This window comes from Cebidichthys violaceus, unplaced genomic scaffold (genome assembly GCF_023349555.1).
Source record: "Cebidichthys violaceus isolate CVI_PGR_0920_01 unplaced genomic scaffold, fCebVio1.0.p SCAF_21, whole genome shotgun sequence".
Lineage (NCBI taxonomy): Eukaryota > Metazoa > Chordata > Actinopteri > Perciformes > Stichaeidae > Cebidichthys > Cebidichthys violaceus.
The window spans coordinates 4096960-4124923 of record NW_027176384.1 but is presented as its reverse complement, the minus strand read 5'-3'; the positions used below and the strand labels follow the sequence as shown (position 1 = coordinate 4124923).

Below are 27964 nucleotides of genomic sequence, written 5' to 3'. Positions count from 1 at the left end.
TTTTATATTTTATTTTACTCTGTAAATTGCTACAACAACAAACTAATTTCCCCCTGGGGATGAATAAAGTTTATATCTATCTATAAAATCACAACGTTCATCCACCCGAACTAACTCAACCCTGGTGTAGTGTTTCTTTAACACCACTGGGGGGCAGCAGAGCACAACAGGCGACTATTGGAGGCCTGCACAAAATCACAGGTGATTTCACTTGTCCTGATTACTCAGCGCTCTTTGGAGATGTGGGTTCACTGGACTCGCATGTACAAACAAATCAATAAGTTATTTTACTGAGTCGTTCAGATTTTTTTGTCTGTAACTTCAACTTTAAGAGTAACGAGTAACTTTCTAAGTAAATTTTATAAACAAACAAAATGAGCAACTAGGTATCGCTCTACTAACCTCAGAGGCTGAAAATCTCCTAACGTACGTGAATTGTTTTATTTACTTTTCATGTTATATTGTCACTTTAACACCGAAGATATTTCTACTCCCGTTTGTTTTTGCACGGGTTTGCAATACAAACACGAGTGTGCACACGTCCACACAGTCCTGAGGTCCAATTAGCCTGAATTCAAATCACCTGTGAGGTTTCTCTATGGGTAGTTCAGGGCTCACTTTTTGTCTGCATATACAAGCAAACATTAGCTCCAGTCACTAGTGTTAAAGGGACTATACCAGACAAGCAGCACCACAGAAACATTTCATACACATTAAAACAAATAGCAGCGCCAGCGTGCTCGCGGCGTCAACAGTATTCAAGTATTTGACTGATTCATACAAATAATGCCAACAAATGTCTTATAATTCCAATTATCCGGTTCCACTTCTCAAACTGAGTAACAGCAGTGCTCATCTCCTATACACCACTTCTCATGTGCGTCAGACAGACACGTGAAATGTGCGCAAGCAAGTTCCTTCCATGAGGACTAAAGGCACATATAGCTTACCTTTTCACCCGCAGCCTCTTCTCTTTAGTTGTGCTAGCTAGCCGCTGCTAGTGGACTCTTAGTTCGGTGTTACCGGAAATGAAGGATTGAGTTAGTTTTTGCTCCTTCAGACTCTTTTGCCATTCATAGAATTACAATAATTCATGTTGTGTAAACATATTAAAGTGTTTCAGTTTTTTTAAATTTCTTTTCTCAAAGATAATTGAACTTGGGGTCAACAGGCCAGGCTGCCATTGGCTCGTGAGAGCTGGGGGCGGGATCAGGAGGCGGCTGCGTGATTGAAACATTCCTTAGCAATTAGTTGTAACACCGCGAGACTGCAGTTACTGCTATTGGCTACGCAATGTTGCTCCTTACTAATTGGCCCAAAATAATGTGAGGCATAATTACCTTAGTTTCTTTGACTTTTTTTTTTTTTTTTTCCTTTTCCTCTCCACAGTCTGAATCTGGAGGAATGTGTTGGGTATCCAGGCTAAGACCGTTTTGGGGTTTTAGAGGGGGAACAAATCCTCAAAAACACTTGGTGCAATAATGTGTTAAATAAGACAAATGCGACACACTTTAGATAGTCTTTAAAACACTTGTCCATTTATTAATCAAAATGACAAAAAGGTAGCCGGAACAAGAGACAGAATCATCATTCAAATTCTGACAAACATGGCGGTTCCTGTAAAGTGCCAAACAAGGAAAAAGAACACACACACACACACACACACACACACACACACACACACACACACACACACACACACACACACACACACACACACACACACACACACACACACACACACACACAAACATTAGAAACCATATAAAAACACATCTATATGCCAAGTAGATTCTGGAGTGTTTTCTGTTAAAAAGAATAGAGGCGTTTGATCAGTAGTTCATCTGCGACTCAGGCTTTTCTCCGAGAAACCGACGTCATGAGTGCTCGTACACACTGTGCAATTTTCATCAGTAAAAACCATTAAACCCCTCCCCCCAATCTAATACATTCTAATGCCGCTCAGAAACGAGACATTTCTGATGAAGGCACACGAGAGGAAGAGCCGTTCCTGATAACGCTTTGTCCGGCGCCATCGAGACGAACCTCCCACTTAGATATCAGACAAGTATTATGTCTGAATATCCACCAGTGGACAGTATGTTCTCACTGAGGAGCAACAATAAATCACCAGAAACCATGAATTATGTTCCAGTTTTGTCACTGACCTCCAGAAATGTCACAACTTTGGTAACCTGGAGAAAAAATTATCCGTTTACCTGCAAAACGTTCCCCGAAGTGCCTTTTACTAAACCATGGCTGTTTCCTGTGATGATGTAATGAGCTAAAATAAGCTTTGAGGTTAGTGTTCTATAAAATGATATCCTTTGTTCTGCTAAAGTCAGCCAACAAGTCATTTGTAAAGGCTTTACATGTAACGAGTGAAAATGTAAACAAGTTTTAGTGTTGACTAAGTTAGCTGACCGCCCGAAAAAAGACCACTCAATCACCACGGAGACAAGACGTACAAAGCATGACACCTTTGACCCCGGATTAAAAAAAAATATATATTAAAAAATAAAAGGCGATTAAATAACATACAAAAACAAAAATAAATTTGAAGACAAGAACAATGGACAACAATGAGAAGCTTTTTGAGGAGGGTTAGTGACGAGAAGAGTCTGAGTTCCAACAAGTGCTGCTGTGTGATCACCAGCCTGCTGACTTCGGCGAAGTCTTCGGACGCCGTTGGCTTACGTCCTCTGCCTCCTCCGACTGTTCATTTCAAAATAAGGGTCCTCGCTTTTGCCCTTGATCTTCTTGCAGACGCCGGGCTCCGTCTTTACAGCTCTGACGTTGGGGCTGGTTTTCCTCGGGGCCAGGGCGAGTCCTGGAGCCGCATCAGGTTTTAGGGTTGACTTCCCGTTGATGGGGTTGGTGGCGGCTGCTGCTTGCTTTCGCCCCACCCTCTGTGCTGTGGCTGGTGTTTTCTGATTGGCTTTGGTGTTGCTCCCAAGGACCCGCCCGGAGACGGCAGCAATGCCACGTGGTGGGGCAGCGGTGCCGCGTGGTGGGGCAGCGGTGCCGCGTGGTGGGGCAGCGGTGCCGCGTGGTGGGGCAGCGGTGCCGCGTGGTGGGGCAGCGGTGCCGCGTGGTGGGGCAGCGGTGCCCCGTGGGGGGGCAGCAGCCACCTTGTTCGGGGCCGGCCCCTTGGCTTTGACTGCGACCTCTTTGCTCTTCGGCAGGGAGCAGGTAGGCTTCGGCGGCGCCGGGGAGGCCGTCCGTGAACTGAGGGTGGGGGTCTGGGGAGCTGACGTCGCTGCACCTCTTGTGGCCGTCCGCACCCGCCTGGCGGCCTCTAGACAGAGGCGCGAGGCCGGGGAGCCCGGACGGTGCTGCGCAAGGAGCCGTGAGCGTTGGATGGCACCCGTTGGGGGCCAGGCATCTTTAGGGGCGGGGACCCGTGCTGGCGCGGTGACGGGGTGGGGCGCAGAGGCGGCGATGGGAGAGGTGCAGGGGCTGGAGGGTTTGGGGAATTTGGAAGACGGCTCGGGGCAGACGGGGCTCCTGGGATGAGAGGCGGGGCCGCGCGGTAACGGTCTGAGCTTCAGTTTGGAGGCGGGGTTCGGATCTGCAGGGCCACGCGATGAAGCTTTGGTGGTGGTGGGCAGGGGCAGCTGGGTGGGCTTCCTGGGGGAGGAAGGTATCGCCTGCAGGTTCTTCTTGGGCGCTGAGGCGGCGCCCTTTCTGGGCAACGTGGGAGTGCAGGCTGGGGAGGCGGTGTACGAGCGACACGCGGTGGTCCCAGACGCCGGCTTACAGGCCGAGCCGGAGGAGGAAGATGACGATGAGGCGGAAGAGGAAGAGGAGGACGAGGACGAGATGAGGTCGTTGACGGCGGCGAGGGGGTCCATGTCGGGTGGAGGGGGTGGAGCTGCATTGCCATGGTGACCTCCCAGGCCGGGGGGGCCTTTCTGAAAGGCCAGGATCTTCTGCTCCAGAGTGGTGAACTGCAGCACTCTCAGAGGGTCGTACTTCATCAGGAAGCCTCGCAGCGTGTCCCAGCCGCCACCGACGCGCACCATCACGTGTTTCCCATGAAGCATCTGTGTGGGGAAATACAAATCAGCTGGTAAATACGTTTCCCCCTCAAAAGACACGTTTGGTTGATCTTTGCAGGCAGTCAAACATCCACAGTGACGCATTCCTTCCCAAAATAACTGCTGCGGATCTATAAATGAGAGTCTGTCCTGAGGCTTGGCAGTGCGGACAGCAGCAGAGTAATTATGATGTAATCGTCTAACGCTATCCGCCACTACCGAGTAACAAGCTTACATGCGTCCAATCACAGCCTCCAGAGATGTGGTGAAGACTGCTGCACCTCTGCCCACACACACACACACACACACACACACACACACACACACACACACACACACACACACACACACACACACACACACACACACACACACACACACACACACACACACACACACACACACACACACACACACACTATCCTACCACGTATCTTAATAGGATGTAAACACAGTATTTATGGTTGTACTACACAGTACACAAATTGACAATTACAACTTTTGGCTGCATCTTTATTTATCTTTTCTGTATTTTCAGGATGGAACTAAATTCTAAATGTACTGCTACAATAGATATTAATATAACTTAAATACATTAATACTATATCAGTGTATTTCAAAAGCTCAACAACTCAGCGACTGACTAAATGATCTGGATCACTGACGTGAAGAGAGCACTCACCCGAATAAAGAGGGTCTTGTCTCCCAGTCGGTAGCGTCCCTCAGACAGGTACTCAATGGAGACTCTGTTGGCACAGTTGCAGGGTGGGTCGTCCATGCCGTGCTCCTACAAGACACACAAAAGGCTCATAAGGCAGCCATGTTGGCAGAAATACTGGAATCTCTTTGTAAACAAGTATGATTATTTTAAAACCCAACAGGAAAACAAAGCAAACATTTAAGGTTCTCCAGTTTTTTGCAATAACGCAATTGAACCCACTGAAGCGAGTAGTGACCCGTCTAATTAAAGCATTTTTTAAAATGCACCTCCCAAGAGGAGACACGAGTGACGAAGACATGAAGACACAGCAGACTAAAATAACTGGCAGCGTTTGCTACAAGCTGCGGCTCACAAACTGCTCATTTGAATGTGTAAAAGGAAATATGCATCTGGGAACAAATACACTAGTTGGATGCATTTAACCAAACCGCCTTCCACTTGAATAAGTTCAGTTATTTTTAGCCCAGCTGTCTCCTCTGGGAATAACCCCCCCCCCCCCCCCCCCAAAACATTGATGGTATTAGAGCCTCGTTTCAGGGAATGAACCCACCCCACACTGGCGGTGTTAGGATCACAACTTATATCAGCCATGATTTAGAAAAGTGTTGATGGAGGAGGCCCTGCTCTGTGAGAGAGCGGCACGTGAACAGTTCCTCCCTTGTGTGTACTCGAGGCTGTGTGTGCGTCACGGTGGCTGGCTGGTCTGAGCGTCACGTGGTCAGCTGCGATGTGTCACACCCCGCGGGGCGCCAATGAGCCGACCTAAAATGGGTCGCACGTGGACCGCCGCCGTGATCAGCTAGCTGTGGGGCCCTACAGACGTTCGCTTTTTGCTCGTTTTGTGCGCGGCCTACTGTGAATCCCGTCGTGTAGACCGAGGTTAGGCGACGGCTCGCCAATATTGCAAGCGTTCGGCGACAATGGTAGCAGCTAGGTAAAGATGACGGAGGCCGTTCTACTGCCGGTTAAAAAATAAAATAAAGTATGGTGTTTTAGCTTCCGTTCATGGGTCAGAACTCACCCCGGGCTGGTAGAGGCCGCCATGCTGGCAGCACACGCTGAAGGTTTTGACAGCCGGAGGCGGCTCCTCCGTCAGCAGCAGAGTCTCCTCCAGCTCAATCTCCTTCTCCAGCTTCACCAGCACAGGAGGCTCCACGCCGTACCTGAGGGACACACAGCAGAGTTCACAGCGTCTACCTTTAGCACCTTCACTACTTCTTCTCTTTCTTCTGCATTCAAACACTCACTTGGAGACGATGCGGCCGATCTCCAGGAGGCAGAGGCAGACTTGCCGAGGCTCCTTGTGCAGCACTGAGGCAGAAAACGCAACAGTTTAGGGTCAGATAACGTGAAGCAGCAGCTGCCATCTCAAGCTTTCTTCAGCAGAACGCGACCGAAATCGCAAACGAGGGGGATGAGGTGTGATAAAAAAATAAATCACGTGCTACATTCCGGAAACGTGACACTGCGAGCACGTAAGATAAAGTTAGTCGTTCCCTGAGGGGTGGTCGGGTGATTCATGCAGAAGAGGACAGAGCTTTGGGGAGGGGGCACAACTTTAAAAGTCGCACAAGGACGGTCGTTAAACATAAAGCATGTAGTATAATCACAGCAGATGTATGGCCTTTCTAAAATCGCCCCGATCCGTTCTTTTGGAGAGCCATTACTTGTAATGAAGTGATCCCTCGTACAGAGTACTCAGGGCGATTGCTCTCCACAACAGATCCTATCAAACCATTAAGAAGTGAGGCTTAAAGCACAGAGCTCTGAAAGGAGCTTACAGCCGCAGTCTAGTCTGTTAACATCCTCCACAACACTGTGTTAACCCGTAATAGGAGTTAGCCATGTTCATGTTAGCTGGTGTTCTTACTGGACAGATCAAGTCATCATCTGCTCTTGCATATGACTGCACAAGGCCTCTTATTTTTATTACTTGGTCTCAACTTCCTTTTGGCGTCTTGGACTCAAAAAAGGCAACAGGAGTTTAAGTAGAAAAAGTTCATTTTAAAAAAAAAAAACAAACGGAGATGGCAGGCTAATTTAAAAATGATGATACACACAGAACGGAGAATGGATGAAGGAAGTCGATAGTTTCGTTGACATCTGCTGCAGCTCTTACCGAGGCCCTCCGACTCAAACAGGTAGGTCTCCTCCACGCCGACGTGGCGGCACCAGGCCAAGAAGTTGGCGGTGTTGTCGCGAGCGAAGAAGGAACCTGGAGAGGCGTCCCGTTTGCAGGCGATCTTCCTCGTGGTGAACAGCTGCGAGGGAGATCATGATTAACGACACCAGGAATCTCACGTGTGCTGCTGACTGCACTGCATATGAATTGTGATTTGTCTGTTCCATGACCCCCCCCCCCCCCCCCCCCCAACTCACCTTGCAGAGCACAGAGGGGCAGCTCTGGGCGATCTTCGTCTGCAGCACGCCGATAAGCTGGCACAGCTTCACGCCGTTGTTCAGCTCCTCCATGAAGAACTCAGCTCTCACCTCCTCGCCTGCAAAAAGTGAAGAGACGCGCAATTAAAATTGACAGTACAATGCAACTTTATAAAAAGATGAGATTTGTCTGGCTTTGTAGGTCCAAACCACATCTCCAATACAAAATAATTACAGCCCAGATTTAATACAAAATTAGTCTTTTTCCCCGCTACAGTCTTTTGTTTTCCACACAGGACTCCCCTACGCACTCCTCTTATGGTGCTCCCACGACCCCTTGTTGTAAATCACCGCCCTAGGAAACTCAACAAAGGCCATGGGAACTGAATTGACATTGGGGACAAAATCCCCCCCCCAAAAAAAGCCATAACAAGCGACAAAAGAAGCATTTTTCTCCCCGCTACAACAGCCAGGCCTCAAGGCTTGAAACTCCATCCGCTGCACGCCACCAGTTTCTGCAGCATCCGGCCTCACGGGATCAACGATCAGATCGCTTTTAAAAAGTCGAAAAGGAAATGTGGGGTGCAGGTCATGGAGGTCACGGTACCAATAGCTAATGCTGAGTGTTTGGTACCTGCCCACATTCCTCATGAGGAAAAAAAAACTGCTTCTTGAAAAACAGTTTCACTGGTCAACAATGGAGTCAGTTTCCAGTCGGCTTCAGTATCCTCACTGCTCCATTGTATCATCGGGTACAATAGACGTCAGTATAATAGTAGAGGCGGATGAAATGAGGGATTTCGCTACACTCCCCGTTTCTGTTGTTTGCTGAGGCGCTGTTGGAAATGGCAGCATCCAAATCCAATTACATGGGAGTCGATTGCGCGTCGGTATTTTTCCTAGCCAGGAGGGGGAAACTGGAAGCATGCAACCGCCCAGTGTTGATTCACACATCAGGACTTAACAGTATGGGCTGCCAGGTCGTCACTGGCAATCATTTTGAGAAGCCAATCCTTGGCTTTTGGTTGTCATCAGTGGCAAGAGAGACACAATGAGAAAAAAACAAAACTCTGAAAGCTGTAGTCGACATGCAGCTCTTACCCAGCATGCCGCTGAGCCAGATGGCCAGATCCTCCTGCATGGGCACCAGGGTGGCTTCGTGTCGCACCGCCAGCCACTGGTCGTACTGGAAGACGTCTGCGAGACCGGGGCCGTGCCGCTGAGCCAGCGGGCTGCGAGGGCTCCTGGGGCTCCTCGGGCTCAGCAACGGGGCATCGAACTTCTCGCCGAACCACACCTGGAGACGAGAGGAGGGAATAGAGGACGGGAGATTACCAACCATTTATGCACACAAAGAAAAATCTATGCGTTAGCTGATCCGAGTGCTGTTCTGTCCGTTAGTCGTGTTTTTAAGACATTACACTTTTAAAGAAATGCAGAACCAATTCTCTCTCCTCATGGGGAGATGAGTCCGGGCAAATCCTTCACACTGTACAACAGAAACACGTCGTTATGGATGGCTTTTTAAACCCTGGATATAGGTTAGCCGGTTCTCCACGTCCAACACATTATCATACTCCAGTTACCATTCAGCCTCGCTCTGTGAGAACATCAGAGGATGTTTAGGGGACACATCCGTGCAGAGAGGACGCGTCATGGACGCCATCAAACAGCGCTTCACTTCTATGCTCTACTGCAGTACGCTCCGAGTAAAAACCACAACCTCAGCTGTATCTCCAACCACAGAAATGTTTGTTTTCTTGAACGTCTTTCATTGTGCGCCGAAAGGCAACCCATTTCTTTTATTTTGCTGCAAATCTAAAAAGGGAGAACAGAGACGACTGAATGCCGTCGCACTTGACTGCTTAAATGGGTGTCTCCCACTGGTTCACGGTCCAGGGCTCGGTGCCCGAAGCGGGTGTCCCATCACATCCATGTCTCTATTCCATGTCCTCTCTCGTCTTTTACACACAGGACTCCACCAAGTCTTCCATATGAACGGAGAGATGGAAAATGATCCCGTCTAGCGCCACGTAGTTTAGTGAAAATATCATCAAATAAAACATATTTTTAGGGGGAACGTAGAGACAAAAGGAGGACAAATTATGCAGGATTTTAAAACCAAAATTGTTGTAAATACCTTAAATTATTCAAAGAGGTATAGAACGACAAAGCTTCTGTTCCTCACAAACAGCATGATGTTATGCACATGTTTTGTCTCAACTTTTTAATTGTTCCCAGGGAACAGGAGGGGCCATCTAGAAACAAGCAGCAGATGTGCACTATGACGACTTGTCCAGACATTACATAACCCCCCCCTCCATTCTGTTGACATCTGTTTGAGATACAGCCTGTAATCTTTGTGTCCATCACATGTTGTCGAGCAATAACGAGAAACAGTGCGTCCGCTGTAGTGAATGGGTTATTGTGATTAAAACAAGGCCCCGGTCTTGTTGGGGCCTCGAGTTCATCGTGTTTTGTTCGGCCTACAAACAGGAAACCTTCTGGCCACTCCAACAGAGAGGCCATTATACAGTGATGTACTGCTGAAGCCTCGACAGCACTGCTTACGATACTTTTGACTGTGTGCGATGTAGCTTTAATGAAGCTTTAGACCAAGAGGTTTAAAATCTCTTTGCTTACTGGGACTATGTAAAGGGAACTGGGCATGGAACAGCAGGACTAAATCTCATAATGCTAAGTAGAAAAGATTACGACTAATTAGCAGAGCAACAATAAGTCTCAATTCATTATGACTGCTTAAGATTTGGCCATAACGCTCAACCTTGAACCTAAACTTGTCAGCCTAATGAGGGGATTTTTTTTTTTTATCCTAAAAGAAAAAGGAAAACTTAAATCTTTCATGTAAGATTTGCAACTGCAAACTGCAAACATTTTAACTTCTTGGTGCAGTGATTTAATATCACACCCTCGTATAATTGGGGGAATTTCAAGCGACAGATTGAAAAACAAATTGAAATCGAGGAAGCAGAAGTCAAGATATGCTGACTTTTGGGTGTGGGTCAATCCTACAATTCCCATGATGCAACTCAACAGCATCTTTCTTAGATCTACCTGCATCCAAAGTGACCACTCCTTCCAAACCCCACACTCCAGTTTGCAACGCAGGCTTTACCGAGACCCAAGCAGACATAACCCTGGTGACATCATCAGGGTTATTTTTTTATTTTACTAGTGGCAAAAACACCTGATGTTCCAAACTGCAAAAAGGTTACCTCACTTCAAAGGGGATGAGCACACACACACACACACACACACACACACACACACACACACACACACACACACACACACACACACACACACACACACACACACACACACACACACACACACACACACACACACACACACACACACACACACACACGGCGCGCTGTAGGTTCACAACAGCATATGCGCCTTTTCTCCACATCCAGCTAATTAGAAAATAAAGCAGCGTAGTGTAGCGTTTAGAAGTTACGCAAAAGACGATGGGACAGAGAAGTAATGCAGCATGGCACTATGTCACCTGACTGAGTGCAGGTTCACAGAGCGCATTAGGCTTTTACAGCAGCCTAGTGTTGTGAACTACAATCTGCATTGTCCATAGAAGGTTAATCTGTTTTTCTTTCATCGCTTCTGGAATGCGGGTTGGTAATCCTGCTACGAAATGCAGCAAGATGCCTGTATGTTATTATTTACGTGGAAGGGGCTTATCAGATGCTCTTAACCTGAGCCACTTATACCAAGAGCTCTGAAACAATAGCCAATAGCAGCGAGGTCAAAGGGAACAGTGGGAAGTAGCAATGAATTAAAAATCATCATGTAAATCTGGTGTTGATGTTCAAAATGATGTTCATGATCCTTTGTCATGATTGTGATGTTCTCTAGCTAGCAAAAGATTCTGTCTCATTACATAAGCTGCTCTCATGACTGCATCATCTGTTCATATCATTACAAAAACCTATTCTCCACGTCATGCGTCAACGATTCATGTATATGAAGCCCGCAAGCAAGTGGGAGACATGAAAAACCTCACTGTTCTTTTCTCACGGTCGCTTTGTCCGATGTTCAGCGACAACAAGTTACATTTTGATCAAATTAAATACTACCGTTTCCCCATCTATGCAATGGGACATTTGCATAGATTTATATTGACTTCCCAAACTTCCCATGGCCTGGTTGTTGACCTTTGCCCTCATGAAAATCACAGCTAAACCCAGAGCTGTTTGGTTGGACTGAACTAACGGGGTCATGTTGCTCTTTTCAAATACTTGGAGAGCATTCTGCTTGGTGAGTGAGTGAGTGAGTGAGTGAGTGAGATCCCAGGGTTGAAATGAAGGATTATGTGTTGAGAGATTCAAAAACCCCATCAAGTAACCTCAGAGGTGGCAAGTTTTTAGCCCCTGGGCGACTATTTGTAGCCATGACAGAAGATGTCTGCTGTTTGCTCAGACATCCGAGGCACGACACCAAAACCTGCAGACATTATCGTTTGCAATTGCTGTTGCATCAATAGATCAACGTATGCTACTTTAACTCCCATGAGTGCATGCGTTTTCAGCACGGATGAACAGGGCAGTCAAGAGTGTGACCAGTTATCGAATGTGACCGTGCTCTACATGAGCAGTGAAGCTCCGAGCTGAGCTCTATGAGCAGTCACAGTCTCTGCAGAGTCACCGCGGCCTGAGATGGATCAATACCCTCACAGGGTGCCTTCGATTACACCCAAAACTCACCCGCTTTGTTCTAAATCTACTCTCCTGTTTAAGCAGGCTTTACCAAAACATGTCTGCACCGTGACAGACAATCGAGAGACTGTTTTATTGCATTTGCTCTGTATCTTTCAGACAATGCCAATTATACACATATTCTCTCCGAGGCATAAGAAAAAACAGGAATTGTTGTTGAAGGGTTATTCATATATATGTTAAACTAGCTGTAGTCACGTTTTAGACAAAGTAAGGCAGCGTACAACCAGTCAAACTTTCTACTGGCACAGACCAACCCTTTAATTAACACCATCTTTTTAGTGCATCTGAAGCAAGAGCATCAACAACTTCACAACCTTGTCAACACGTTGGCATCCGCCCGAGACGTTTCCCACCACATGTTGTGCGCACAGCACTGGGATGCATATTTTTGAATATTCACAGTCCAAGACGGGGCGAGCCGAACTATTCCAAACCAGATGACACACAGAGACAGAGAGAGAGAGAGAGAGAGAGAGAAACGCCTTTTCTCAGCGAGGTGCTTGCCATGTGACAAATCTGTAACACGATACGTTTGTTGTTTTGGGATGGCTGACATTTCGTTGCTGGGAGGGAAAGTGGAAAAAAAAAAAAAGAACATTCCACCCACTAAAAAAAAAATTAAAAATGTGCGGAGAAGCTCCTCAGGGTCCAAGCAGTGGAACGTCTGACATGCACAACAACAACAACAACAACAACAACAAGACGGCGTGCTGAAAACACAGGTGGGCTCGCCGCAGTTGTCGAGAGGGAGACAGATGTCTGCACTTCTTTATTTAACCGGAATAACTACAGTCTGTGAAAACTTTCCCCCTAAAGTGACACACATATGTGACTCACTGCTTGGACACTAACAATGATACTGATTGACCCAAAGAGGGCGGTATGTTAACGTCAAGTCAATGTAGATATTTGAAACTGATCCATTTATGTGTTAAAACTTAAAGAAAATACAGCCATGTGACATTTTCTTCTTCCTCCATCTCCAAACTGTACCACTATCCACAAGGGACTTAAAAAGGACTAAATGTCTCTACCGGGCCAATAAAAGTGCCCCTAATACAATCTAGATGATGATGATGATGAGCCTACCTGGATGCCAGTCTGGACAGCCATGACTGCAATCATGGATGCGTCACTTCTTCATTCTGTGGAGAGATAAGACAGAGGCTTGGGTAAAAAAAAAAATTATATATATATATATATATATATATATATATATATATATATATATATATATATATATAAAAAGGCATGTTGTACATCAATCACATTACAGTTCAGAGTGTGAATGAGGAGGTTCAGATAATCGCCGGAAACAGTTTGATATTTTAACAAACATCCTCTCTAAGAGTTCAATGAGAAGACACCATCATGTCTGTGTGTCAAACTGAGCCACGATAGGATGAGCTGCATAGCTTATTCTAAAGGCTAAATGCAGGATATTTATTACATACTGCAACTATTTATTGGTGAACAGCAGCTTGGAGCCGGGACGCCCAGGAGTCTTGTTGTCACCTTGGAGTTGCCGGACAACCAGCAGAAATGCTGCGCGATCAGATAAACTGAAAGTCCCACCACCGTAACTCTCCAAGGCCGCAAAATATTTTTTTTAAGATTTCCATCAATGTACAAACTAAAACAAAGAGACACAGCGTGTGAATAAGCTGGTGGACAGATTGAGAGACATGAGAAGGACATGAGAAAACCCTCTGAATGACCCACAACTGGTTCCACATGCAAGAACATTCTCTTACTCAGATCTTAACCGTCTCTTGTTTTGCTTTCATACGGTGGACCCCTGCGAGTGTGCCACAACAGATTCTGCTCCTAAATTCAGATAACGACCAGCAATAAACATGGCGAATGGCACCTGTGCATAAATGAGCGAGCTGTCATTAGAATGGAAATCAGCAACCCCCAATACTACTATATAAGGCTACGCGTCCTGCACCATACATCCTATATTGAAGTCCTGCATTCAGAGATCCATAAATCATTTTAACAGCGTCAATCAAAGGACCTGCTAAAGTCAAGGGATGGGGAACAGTAAGTGAATAGCGTGTCACCTGAATGTCACACTGAAATAAAGAAGAAATGGTTCCATGTGACAATCGTCTCACCACAGCGAGGCCATTGATGACTGCTACGGGAGGGGGGGTCAAATAATTTAAGATGTACATAGTAATATTGGAGCGTTTTACAATAGCATCATCTAAATGAATGGTGATGTCGTTAGGCTATATGAATACTTTTACAATCATATTGGCCTATAATTCAAATCGCAGATTCAAACAGGATAAAAGTCAATGGAATTATTAAGCGTAATCTATGTAATTTTCAATCTCAGATTTGCAATCAAATACACAAATCATTAGCTGGATGAGCGAATGTGGCAAGTTATCACTCGTACAAGACGCTTAAGAACAAATCTGTTGTTAGAAGTGGTTCTTGCGTGAGGCCCAATGACTTTTAAGCTCCATACAGAACATACTCCGATTATCCCATCTAGTACGAGCAGTTCTTTGTACCATCTTCAGACATGTGGCTCTTCCACCTACTGTACACCTTCATTGTCATAATGATTCCTCTGCAAAAAGCCTCAGTTATCAAGAAGGAAGACAAACACTACCGTCTTCCTGTTTTCACTCCGTAATCAGTGTGTCATCTTTGCAAGACAGTAAATATAAAATTCCCAAGGCGTCCCGATGAATCAGCTGGAAGAGTAGAATACCATGTAGCTACCATGTAGTGCCGAGTAGTGTGATAAAGCAGTAACGGAGGAACGTTAGAAAGGACAGTTGAACATTGATAGAAGCCGCAAACGAACACTCAGGATGCTGCGAACGACCCTCTGGGTAAAAAGCGGCCGGGATGTTGTTGTTTTTCCCCGACTCGCAGCGAGTTTCAGAGGATTGGACTTTCTCACGAAGAAGTGATGAGGTTAGTCCCACACAGGATGTGAAGGATTACCCCGACGCTCAACTGTCCCCGAGGGTGTGCATTTGACAAAGAGAGGCAGCGGGTGGGGGGGCAAAAGCAATCACAAGTAAGTAGATCCTAATAACATTGATAATTTGGTCAACACAGCTGAGGCAATAGTCTCCTACCACCACCACCACCATCCCCCCCCCTTCATGCTCCGCAGACACACAAACATCACCTCACATAAACCCGACAGTGTACACCAAGATGGGTTTGTGAAACTTCTAGCCGCATGGTGTTTTATACACATGTCATCCCGCACAGAGTGATGACATTTACATAAGAAGCAAAAAAAACAACTCCTGCATCCTCATCTAGAAACGCATTAAGAACCATTAAGATCACATCCTCTGTTGTTCATCCTGCCTCAGAGTGCTGCGTACCGTCATCAGACACCAAAAGCTGCAGCTCGGGGAGAGAAGATGCAAAGTCAGCGGCCGAGGACGGGACAGGACGACAACGCAAGATAACTCACCTCAGGACAAAAAATTAAAAATAAACAGCGGTACGTTTGCCGAGCGAGGTAGCTCTGCCGAATAACTGCGATCAGCCTCAAACGCACATCCTCGTCGTTGCCGAGTCAAAACCCCTTTGCGCTGCGCTCGTTGCTGACCTGCCAGAGCGTCTCTCTTCCCTCTGTGGCTCCGCGAGTGAGCGACGAAGGAGAGGCGGCGAGAGAATGACAGGGAGGGAGGAAGCATGGGAGGAGGAGGTGCAAACAGAGAGCCCTGACTAATGAAGTGGCGACGCTTCGCTAAGCCCTGGCTGCCCACCCCCCCCCAACAATCCTGTCACGGCGGGACCCTCTCACAAAGCCTCCATTGTTTTCTTTGCTTGCCACACTCCCCACCACACACACCTCCTTCTCATCTACAAGCCAGCAGCCAAACCAGGAACTCCCCAACCAGGACGGATGAAACTGAACGAGATGGGATGGTGAGGTGTGTGTGTGTGTGTGTGTGTGTGTGTGTGTGTGTGTGTGTGTGTGTGTGTGTGTGTGTGTGTGTGTGTGTCTCAAGAGAGAGGACAGCTGCACCATTAACGAGGCCCGCTCTGTGAACGCACCGTGATGGATATTACGTCAGGTGTCCCGGGGCACCGGATCTCACACACAAGACTGAATACCCAGGTACATGGAAAGAAGTGAATTCTTCATTGACGTTTGGTCAAACGAAGGCAGTCAATGGAAGTCTTTAGAATCTGAAACTCTCGAGCATAGAAATATTAAATTAGAAAAGATGTATGGCAACGGACAAATTTGCTAAACTATCCGCAAACGCGGAAAAAGTTTGCTTGAGGTGTTTTTTTTCATCTAGAACGAGCCTGAGAGGATTTCAAAAGGGTCAGTGAAGTCTTTTAAAGAAACGTCCTCAAGGCCTCAAAGGGGAATAACCAGAAACAGTGACCGAATGGTGACACTTAGGATTTGAAAAGAGAGAAACAATCCAGAATGTCTCTGCTTCTTTTCAGCACGCAGGCGTGCGAGAAGGCTCCCTCTGAACAACACGGGACAAAAAGGGCAAATCTTTGGCTCGGGACTCCAGTTGTGTGCATCTGGACACACACACACACACACACACACACACACACACACACACACACACACACACACACACACACACACACACACACACACACACACACACACACACACACACACACACACACACACACACACACACACACACACACACACACACACACACACACACACACGAGAATCTGAGCCAAAAAAAAAGAAAGAAGGGGAGGCGAAGACAAAACACGTTTTATAATGGTGGTGAACTTGGGAGTAGCACGCTGGAAAGGGCAGGGCGCGACACGGTGACACCGAGCACGACCACGCACATTCCCCAAACAGTTGCCAGGAGACAAGTCGGACAGTGCCGGCACTCTTCTGTCAAACGTTTCCTCTGCCGCCTCCCCGAAAGCAAGATGTTAGCATTCCAGGAGATTTGGCAGTTTTTCAGACTACGTTCTTAGATTTCTATGCAGCTGTTACTCCATCATCGCTTGGCCGTTCTAAGAAAGGCCCGTCCACACAACAAGAAGGGAATTCACAACTTTCCGAGAAGCCCAATTCCCCATTCGGTTTGCTCAAACATTAGCGCTTGTTCCGGTGCACATGTGAGCCATTCCTGTATTTCTAAAGACACGTTGGGATTAACTGAGTCAAAGAGGCACAGAAACCCAGTATACAAAAGACCCTGGTCAGGTTTGGGTTGATCAACCTGTATTTCTCGTTATGAGCAAAATAAAAAGCCTTGTTGTGGGTTTCATCCCCTCAGGAAAAAGCACCATTTCCACATGGAATGGACTCAACCACCTTTTAAAGGATCAACTTCAGATAATGTTTCCAGATGTTTGTGTAAAAAAAAAGAAAGAAAGAAAGCAAAAGCATTGCGATGTTACACATGTACAGTATGCAATTAAATAAACTGCAGATTAGTTATGCAATATTCAGATTTGATACAGATCATAACTGCATTTCCACTAGTGGCAATTAAACTTCAAAGTTGATGTGGTACCAGATCTGCAGTGCAGAATGTAATGACGACAATTTGTCGCAGTGCATCCACAAATTTTAAAAAGGGATGTATCAATGTAAACAAAGTGGCCCAACTAATTTAGCTAACCTTCCTCATTAAGAAGCCAGCTTTCTCCTTAAAGTGCTCAATACACAATCCCCTTCCTCCTGAATAAATGAAAGGAATTGCCTTTGTCCCAGTACAAATGAGCAATATAATAGACTGGGAGTCCATTAAAAAGGGAAGGGATCTCGTATGAGCTTCCCTTTAGTCTGAAACTAAACATAGATGCTGTGTGTTTTGTTGAGGGTGGGGGTGAGACATCTGTCCGCATGCTGCCCACGCAGGTCGCCGCCCCCCCCCCCCTCTGGTCGCAGCTAGTAATCATTTAAGAGGATCAGCACTATTCCAGACAGCAGAGTAGCATCCACCTCCACGACGCTCCGTCGTCACAACACACACAGCACGTGGCGCACGCATGCAGCCCCGCGGTGCTCCGGCAGTGCATGCGAGCACCCGTGCATAAGTGCAAATAAAAAAAATAAATTAAAAAAAAGAACGCATTATGTAATGAGTTAAAAGTAGAATGTTCGGGCACTGATGTCCTTTTGATTTTCCACTACATGGTACTGTGCATTTGTCAGGGGAGACATGATGAGCAAAAAAAGCCATGTGCAGTTTTAAGAACATTCAGTGGTCCCTCAGGGGAAAAAAATATTGTTTTATTTCATCATTTAATTCTCTAGAATTAAAGCATGGCTTACAGATGAGTTGTTTGTATACCTAACCAGTAGCTCTGGGCATGGAGGTTTGAACACCTAAAGGGACTTTAAGATAGAAAAACTTTTCTATACGCACGTTTCTCATGATATCCTTCAACTAATTTTACCTGTAAGCTTTTTTTCTTGAATAGTTAGCAGCTCTCTTTAATAACTCAAAAAGAACTTCTTAAAAAAAATAAAAGGAAAATTGGCTCTACTGTACATGTGATGGAGTCTTGCCAGATCATCGGGCAAGCTCCTGGACACAATCTTTTTTTTTTAGGTTTTCGGCACGAAGAAGAGGCCCTATTTCTAGGCCTTTCATTTGATAACTTGAGCAGACAGAAACGGATGAGTAATACCTTTGTGTACCCAGTACCCGTGGTGTGAAGTGGCCAGTGAACCTCCTGCGCCCTTCCCACTTCGCTGTAGTCCAAAAAGGGTTCTGCTGGGCCAACCATCCCCCCCAGAGCATACCAACTCCTCCTCTATTAAACTCCTTCCTGCTGAGCCCTTTGTGTCTGGACTTAATTACCCTGTCGATGGATCATTTCATTTGTAGCCTCGGCTTCCCCCCTTTTCATTGCAGATGGGGCCTGGCTGCAAGAGGGGAATTCATTCAGTTGAGCAGAATGAAAAAGTAAATATACGGCAATGGAGCACATCTTCAATGAAACTTTACTTTCTAAAGCGATTCAGTCCACCTGGGCCTGTATCAGCTTGCTCATCACGGTGTTCCATGCTAAAACACCCCCCCCCCCCTTCAAGCAGGATTAAAACATTTCTTGACGTCCTTCCTCTCGTCCTTGTTGGAGCGGTCTTTCCTTAGAGGTGAGACACGGTGACTAAAGTCCATCTTAAAGGCTTGAATGAGTGGGAGCCACCTGCCAATCCCATTTTGATTTGTGTGATGCTAATCCACAGCTCAGTAACGCCACCGGGGTCATCACCGGGATTTCAAAGCCCCTCGCTGCTGACTCGGGATCAGGCTCCCTGCCCTGCCTTCAATTACCTTCGCCAGTGAAGGAACCGACACGAGCTGATTCAGGATCAGTACAAACAGGACAATCAGCTTGCATGTGAGCCGCCACACAAGACTGTCCTCGGGTCAAACAGAAGATACAATCAGACACGTCTGTATCCAAAACATGTCTGTCCATTGACTAGCCCCTTTAAAAACTCTTGTTGCTATTCAAAGGACATCTTTATCCAATTGAATCTTAACGTCTGTCCTGCAGCCTTAGAAACTAGAAACATGTTCATCGTCCCTCAGCAGAAGATACAAGAAGCTAACTGAACACAACATCTAAGATGAGCGGATATGACAAAGATTCCTCACAACATTTCAAACCTTATATAAATAATACTTGCCAGTTTAGGAGAAGACATCCAAACGGTGCCTCCAATGTTTAACAGTAGCTTTACGAGGTGCTCTATGCTTTATATTTTGCCGTTCATGAAAACATGAATGAATGGGGGCTGTGTGATGCAGTCAGGTGACACATCATATGCACTGGTTTGCATGAAACATGCAGAGGCTGGCGATAGCGTGTCTCTGTCACTGCTTCCCACTGATCCATGTTTGGAGACACTTCCTAACTTTAACTGAAAACATTACATCATGGAGCTACGGCCAAACCACAACTCGTCCGTTTCCCAACCACCACGGCACCAGTCTCTGCCAACTGCAAAGCATGAACCTACAGTTTGAAACTTTACATTTCCACAGTCATCTTCCTCATTCTTAAATACCCCCACACACGATGTCAGCAGTCAGTTGGTTGAGTCAATCAGCAGTGTCCAACACAGGCAGGCACAGCATCCTTTCAGCTGCAGCAGGCCTGGCAAGATCTGAGCCAATTCTGCCACACACACACACACACACACACACACACACACACACACACACACACACACACACACACACACACACACACACACACACACACACACACACACACACACACACACACACACACACACACACACACACACACTTCAGTTGCAGCGCAGGCATCAAGCAGGCCAGCGGTTTGAAATACCTGAGCTCACTAGCGTGCCAACATGACCGTTGCTCTTTCCTCTTCTGATATTTTCAAAAGTTTTGCAACTGACGGTCATCCCATAATGAACCTTGCATCACACCATGTGTTCATTTAAACGCACCGAGACATGAAACTGTTGACAGAGAGGCGTAGCAGGAGGGAACAAACAGTCTTAGGGACATTTTCATTGCAAACGTCACTCCGCCAGGCCAGCACAATGGATGTCCATTACTTTAAACCTACCGCTGTTTTCGGGCTCTTCCTTTTTGGTCAACATTAGTTAATCATGTGAACACTTCCTTTACGGATAACACCTCAAGTGGGATATTTTAGATTCAGTCAAACCAAATGATGTTTGTCTTTGTGAGCCTATTTTTAGGCCTCAGCTCAAAAAAAGCAAACCCATACAAAAATGAGTGTAGCATTGCAACTGTAAGGGCTATTTTAATACTTTTTACTGGTTAAGAGCATATTAAGATGGCAAACAGCACAAAATTTAAAATTCTAACTCTCGCTTGAAAAAAACAGCAATTTCAGGATTTTTTTTTTGAAATTATGGAAATCCAAGATTTCAATTTGTCCCAGCTCTTAGAACTATATATTGAGGGTCTCTATACACATGTATACATAGATACAGTGAATCATTCATAAGCTAGAGAGGATACAGTGAAAAAAATTCAAGCAAATATTCCAATATTTGCTTAAATACACATTTTGTAAACTAAAGAAAACTATATATCACTTGCATATATCACTAATGATGTTCAATAAATCTAAAGACAGCAGTTTGGGCTTTATTTGAGGGTTTTAAGCCCTTTCTAAGCCCTTTTGTGTTCATTCAACTGTTTCAGATTCAGCCCACTCTCTGTTTAGGGCTGTATCTCAGCCCCCCTTTCTCCAATTTTCGCCATTGAGCCCTCCTTCGAACCGTAGAAGCCAATATAATTGCATGGAATTGAAAGTTAGATGATTGACAGCACTATTAGCCAATGGGAATGAAAAACGTCCCATCTGATGTCAGATCTGAAATCTAATTTGCTGAGCTTCCATCCCTCCCAAGAAGCCAAGGAGTGTCGGAGAGACGCGAATCGAACGGATTCACACACACAGCACATGTAGCTGGACACACAGACGTGGAAGTACGGAGATATTTAATTTTTCTGCTGAGATTTGACCAAAAGTGAGTACAATATTCGATAAAGCTGTGTGACTTTTTGTGTTCGAAGCTGAATATCTCTGCGATGGTTTACCGGGGAGAGAAATGGCGCATATGTCCGTAATCTCCGTCAAGCGGACATGCTTTTTCATGCTGCATGTTCGCAGCTGTTTTCTCCGGTCTTTTCCAGTCATATTGAGTTATGATATTTTGTTATTTGTTTGCTTGGCTGATGGGAGACGCGTTTGTCTCATGTAGAAGTGACCTAGTTCATGTTGTTGCCAGGTCGCTGAGGTTTCTCCAGAACTATAACATCATTATATTCGTTCTTCGTGGGTTCTCTGGCAGTTACTTTTAACACAAAACTCTCTACATTTTTATGTACAAGGTCCCCCAATTGGGGGACGCTCGGGCTTATATAAGCCTCACCAGTGCTAAGACATGGTGGGAGAAACATGTGCACCCTTTGATCTTCAGTGAGCAGAAACACAATCACGCTTTCCATGAAGTGGAGAATTACTCACTGGCTGTCATCGGCCAGTTTGTAAAACGTCCCATCAGCGCCAAATAATCATCAAAAATGATAAAGCAGTCGGTCTCTAAATTACAACCCCATACACACAGAGAGGTTAAAGCACGTCTTTGGAAGTGACACTAAAATGGAAACTATGGAAAAATAAAATAAAATATGACAGACTGAGGATATGATGATGAAAACTACTGAATTTGTGATTTTAATGTCAGGAAATCTGACTTAAATCAACCTACTAGACATTTTTCACCAGCCTCCAGATGAGGATTTTAGTTCTAAAATGTAAAAATATGACTGTATCCACATTAGGACGCTGATTAATCAGTTATCTTACATCGTAGAAATGTTTCTATGTCTATTTCTAGGCTTTACTCTGCAACTATTTACAGTATCCACACACAAAATAACAACACCCCATTTTCTCACACACACACACACACACACACACACACACACACACACACACACACACACACACACACACACACACACACACACACACACACACACACACACACACACACACACACACACACACACACACACACACACACACACACACACACTGTAATCCAAGATTTCATTATCATCTCCATTGTGTCCACACACGCAGCCCATATGTGGCCATGTGCATTTTTAACTCATTAAGCTTCCTTGGGAGCCCTGGCAGGCCCAAACCGCGAGGCCTGATGCCAAAGATCAAGCAGATGGTCGTTATGAAGATAAAGTTGGAATTGGGGCTACTACTCATTCACTGAGAGCTGAGCAGTGACAGCTTGGTCTGAAACAGAGGGCCATGCTGTATCTACAGTGATCTGCCGACAGATCGTTGTTCAGTCTGAAGGACGACTTCATCACGACGAACTCCGGTAAACAAGCGTTACAAAAAAAACAACAAAAAAACCCGGCAAATTATACATTCATTCATGTGCAATATCAGTATCAATATATGTACAGTATGTGCAATATAAAGAACCTGTGCAATAGAAACACTTTACTTTTTACAAAGTAGCTGATTTATCGGATACTTTTAGTGAACACTTCCTGCCCACAATCAAACAAAACAGTCACGCTGGTTAAGTTCAAATGAATGAACGCACCCGCAGGATCTACAAAGACCTGTATTATTGTACTGCTTTCATCATATGGTCCTACAGAATATGAAATAAAAGCTGCACTAGGGTAGTTTAGATACTGCACGTTGTATGACTGCTTGAAACATTTGATCATCAACTTCCATTCATGTTTTGGCCACTTGGGGGCAGCTTTCCCATTACAAACAGTGATTGTTTCCATTGTTCAAGGTAAAAATATCAATATGTAGCTTTAAATATTGTTAGCTCACAGAAATTCACCAGACGAAACTAAACAGACAATAAAAATTAACAAAAATTAAAAAAACGCTGGGAGATTGTTCACTAAGAAAAAAAAAAAAGTTAATTTTGACTCGTGACTTCCCGTGGTTGGAGTAGAGACTGACAGCAGGATCTTCTTCGGCAAATAGCAATAATAACTAAATTAGCTGTTAACGCGGGAGCACATTCAACCTCAACATCTCAACAGCTGAGCAAGTGAAAGCCAGCAGAGCTGATTGCCATTTGGGATCAATAGTGGAAACTATTGGACGGTGTGCTGATTAGTCACATAAGTGTGGGATAATGTTGTCGTCATGTTCTGTGTAATGGTGTAAAAGGTAACATCCAATGAACAAGTGGAAATATTATGTGGAAATATTAATTTATCCGTCTGGTTCAAGAACCCCCGACAACACTGCATCTCCTACTTACTAAGCGATTATATACAGTATTGTTCTAGATATGTATAGAACGAATGCAGTGAAAGGATCATCAAGCTAAACCACAAGGCCGTGCACAGAAATATTGCTGTGGTGAGGACAAAAAGTGCATGGCCAGTGTGAATAGCAATTCCCTGGTGTGACCCTTCTTTGCAGGAAGCACCTGCAGAGCATTTACTTCCTCCTCTTTTCTCAGACAGGAAACAAGGATTGTCACATGTTAATGTATCCCTCTTTATTGTGCTGACACACAATAGGAAAAACCCCTGCAGGGTAAAGCAGTGCGTGTCTGCTTTCATTCCATAAACAACAGCTTAAAAGGGGGAATCTATTTCACCCTCCGTGTCTTCCTAATGCAATCACCACAAACACTCACTTAATCCCACGATCAGCCACACATTATTACCATGCAACAACTCAGAGACCACCTCACACATCTGCACCTGCAAACTACTGATCCTCTTACCTGTTTATTCCCACCTGTCAATCAAAGGCAACCGCGTACAGGTCTGTTTCACACACACCAGAAGCACTCTCAGACCCGTCAATGTCAATTAAGTGGCATTACGTAAGAGTGGAATCGGTATAGGGTAGTGTTGTGACTTTAAACTGCAGCCCTGTCGCTTGAAATGGGGATTGTGTCTCGCGCATCGGTTTTTTATTACATTTGAGCCACAAACAGAACCACCGCCTTTAGATGATAGTGACGTGACCGTCACTGAAGAAACTCGCTAGCTAGCCGCGTATTCGATTTTTAGATCAAAAAAGCAACAACAAAAATATATATATATGACGCATACTTAACGTCCATTATACGTCAAATACTGCGTTTGTCTGAGTTCCTGGCAGCTTGCCAAGACAAGTATCTATAAATGAATGGGACGTAATAGCTTAGAAACACACTGGTAAACAAAATAACGGTATTTTCAGCATTTTTGCTCGCAGCTTCCACGAGGCTCCCTCATGGGTTTTTGGGGAGAAACGGAAGGAAACCTTTTTTTTCTCTCCTCACAGGGCGAAAACTTTTCGGACAAACTTAACCCGTTTATTTCCACGGAAATTAAGCAAAAGTTTGAGACTTACCAGCAGCACTGAAGAGTGTGGAGTTTTCAAGAAGACAGTCTGAACAGTTTGTGTTAATTCAAAGCCTTTTTCTTTCTCCTTGTGGAAGTCTTGAGTTGACTGAACTGGAGTACCATCCAGTTGTCGGGAGTTACTCGTGCTCTCCGCTGCTGTGTTGTTGGCAGCGCTGTTCGAATCAGCCAATCAGAGCGCCCGGTCCACCGGGGGCGGGACACGAGCTCACCTGAGTGACATTTTACTGATGACGAAAACCCACTCATGTAAATGAAATATAAGTGCCTAAATAAAACTATGAAAGCATCCTAAATCTTAGAATAAGATTGCTATACGAATTACGAGTGAGATAGAGATTTTAAGTTTTTTTCCCCCCTTTTTCACGTTGTTTTTATGTACTCATTTACTTCTCAGCTCCTCCCTCATCTGTTTTAGAAATCCAACCACTTTCTACTATCACTGTGTGCTCTTCACTTGTTTGGTTTGTGTGCAGTAAAAACGCACTCCCATACAAAAACCGATGACTGTCATTTCTAGCCCATCCAACATAAACATTTAGAGTGACCTTATTTGGCGCAATAACAATGCTTTATACTAATTTTATGTATGTTGTCACCTTTGACGAATGTGCAAGTTCAGTTTGTGTCAAAGGAAAAAGTTGCTACATCCCAAAAGAAACCAAATATTTGATGAAAAATAAGATATTATTCTTGGCTTTAAAGCACAAGGGTTGATTTAGGTATCAGCCCACTGCCTTTTGACAGGATTGTTGTCCAAGTGCAACATAGGTTCATGGGGACAACCACCATGCTTTAAAGAAGATGGACAGTTGGGAAAGAAGGAGACATATATGTAGAAAAGCAATGTATAAAGACCAAGTGTGAAATGGAAAAATTATATTAAATTCTATAAAATAAAATTAGGGTGAGGGTGAGGCATGGCTTTTTGTGGACTTCTGGCTGTTTTTCGGGTATGTAATAATTCAGGGACACCATGACGGCTGGTTGAATTTAAACCAGTATCACCTTGACTGTCGTAAAGGCCCCTTGTTGCTTGGGGACCTCTGATAATAGTAACTGACAGGAATGTAATGATGTTGACGTCCACAGCTTCGCCACACAAACATTACTGACCCCTCGTCTCCAAACACACAGGCCTGCTTCATGTTTACAAATGAGGAGGATGAGAACCTTTGCAGCCAGCTATCTCTTCAGGGGCTGTCCACAGCTGCTTCGTCCCATGAGGGGGGAAGGACAGGTTCGTGTTGAGTTTCAGCCGCACCCTTTGCCATTGTGGTGTGAAACCATGGCAGCCTCCGCTTCAACCTTTTTATTTAAAAACCTTATTTTAAAAACCTTATTTTTGTCATAAATACTTCAGGAAACAGCCAGTCTTCCAGCTGCCTCCCTGCTAGTTGACCCCTTTTAAACTCCCTGACACTGGATATAGTAGTAGATGACGATTAACAGAAACTTTAATTGTGAAGAATCTAAACTCAAACTTCGTTGGCATACTGTGTTGGTGTGCAGATTAAACATTCCCCTTGTGTGCCTGAGCTCACTGAACTGCAGGTTTTCTTCTAAACACAGTGTTCAACCTCACTGACCTGATAAGCTGCTAATAAGTAACTGTATGGAAGATAAATAGTGCATTTTTAACAAAGGACTCTGGTTGGATTCTTGATTGAAAAAAAATGCTGCTGGCAAATCATAAAAATTAACCACATATGAAGATTATTCAAGTCTTTCTTTATCATTTAAGTGCATGGATTTAGTCAACATTTTAATTAAATTTAACTCACTGTCTTTACTCATATAGATGAAAATAATCAACATGGCTAGCTAATGTAAGAGTGAGACACATGTTATGAGTGAGATATTGTCAGTGCATTTTTTTTTCAATAGTCACACAACCAACTCTGAACGCAGCATTACAAACTACACATCTTTCATATGGTCTTTATTTCACAGCAGACATTTTGACTGGTTTAGGTGTTACACAGGTGTTCATAATAACACTAACGAACATTTCATGTGTTGGTTTCCAGAAACCCTGTTTGACATATTTTGACTCACTTTTTGGTTAATAAATCACTTTGTTTGTTAATTATTCCCGTTTTTTGCCACAGTTTTGGAGCCGGGGCTGTGACAGTCATGACAGTGTGAGCCAGAACGCACCCAAACCTGGACCCTGAAACTGGAACAGACAATTGGAATTCAGCCATCGTTAATTCTATTTTCTACACCTGTGCTTTTCCTACTGCGACCCGTCATCCTGAAACACAGAATCCACTCTGGCCTGTAAACCAGAAAGGTTCACTGATAGACACTGAGACTGTGTTATATCAACTGTGGAGTCAGCTTGAAGACATTACAGAACTGTGGTACCATTAAAGGTGGAAGTAAAACCACTTGAGTGCATTGAACTAAAAGTGGCATTAACTTATCAAAGTATGCCGTTTAGTTAAAATCCTTTGGTGCGTGAATTCACATATGGCCAAATCTCTGGGCAATTGCAGTTGTCATGTTACCATAGAGTACGTTTTTTGAAAAGCATGTAAGTTTATGATGTATATATGGGCTGGATCACTACATGTAAACCCCAATGTGGTAAATAAAAAAGTCAGTAATTACATTAAAAGTAATGCCAGTAAAAGCCATATTTCATGAGCAACAGCCTTGCTCATCTAGCTCCCAACCTTTAAACACAACTGCCACCTAGTGATGAAAAGCACACACAGAAGACCTTATGACACATCAACATAGGACAATCACAAGTTTAAATATATTCAGGAGTAATAAAATCAATGATGGCTACTACTTATAAGGCAGGTCCACTTAATTAAAAAGGTGGTGAAAATTAATATTTCAAGCAATCAGCAGAATTATCAATCAATTTTACATTCATACACATAGTACAAACAATTAAAACAACAATCTTATATTTCTGAATCGGCTCATTCATTCTTTTTGCAATCACAACTAATTAACTAAAAATTCTGCTTTTTTTAAATACTTCTTTTTAATGATCCTGGTTCAATGATTTATTTATTTATCTATTTATTGAAAGACAAAAGTCCAGTAGTAACTGAACTGACTTCACTGACTTCTCATGAGGGACAGTTTGATTTAAGGCTGTCCTCTCTTTAACAGCACTGGTATACTGTTATACGTCTCTTACTGAGAAACTGC

At 44.6% G+C, this 27964-nt stretch overlaps 1 protein-coding gene across 2 annotated transcripts; it reads right to left on the bottom strand.

The window, feature by feature from the left end:
- Positions 1-1516: 1516 nt before the first annotated feature.
- Positions 1517-24899, bottom strand: gas2l3 (growth arrest-specific 2 like 3). Of its 2 annotated transcripts, none has more exons than XM_068716960.1 (9): positions 24780-24899; positions 12987-13042; positions 8242-8437; positions 7141-7259; positions 6881-7022; positions 6009-6072; positions 5783-5924; positions 4723-4827; positions 1517-4046 (listed from the first exon to the last, which is right to left on the bottom strand). In XM_068716960.1, exons 2-9 carry the CDS (start codon positions 13020-13022, stop codon positions 2694-2696), a joined length of 2157 nt encoding a protein of 718 aa, XP_068573061.1. In that variant the 5' UTR covers positions 13023-13042; positions 24780-24899; the 3' UTR covers positions 1517-2693. The 2 variants fall into 2 exon arrangements, with proteins under 2 accessions (XP_068573061.1, XP_068573060.1); XM_068716959.1 differs by lacking the exon at positions 24780-24899 and adding an exon at positions 15355-15507.
- Positions 24900-27964: the final 3065 nt, after the last annotated feature.

Coding starts and splice junctions, on each gene's coding strand:
- gas2l3 (XM_068716960.1), bottom strand. CDS start 13,022: ATGATTGCAGTCATGGCTGTCCAGACTGGCATCCAG. Junction 7,260..8,241: donor CTGGCTCAGCGGCATGCTGG/GTAAGAGCTGCA, acceptor CACTTTTTGCAG/GCGAGGAGGTGAGAGCTGAG. Junction 4,828..5,782: donor GCGGCCTCTACCAGCCCGGG/GTGAGTTCTGAC, acceptor TGTGTCTTGTAG/GAGCACGGCATGGACGACCC.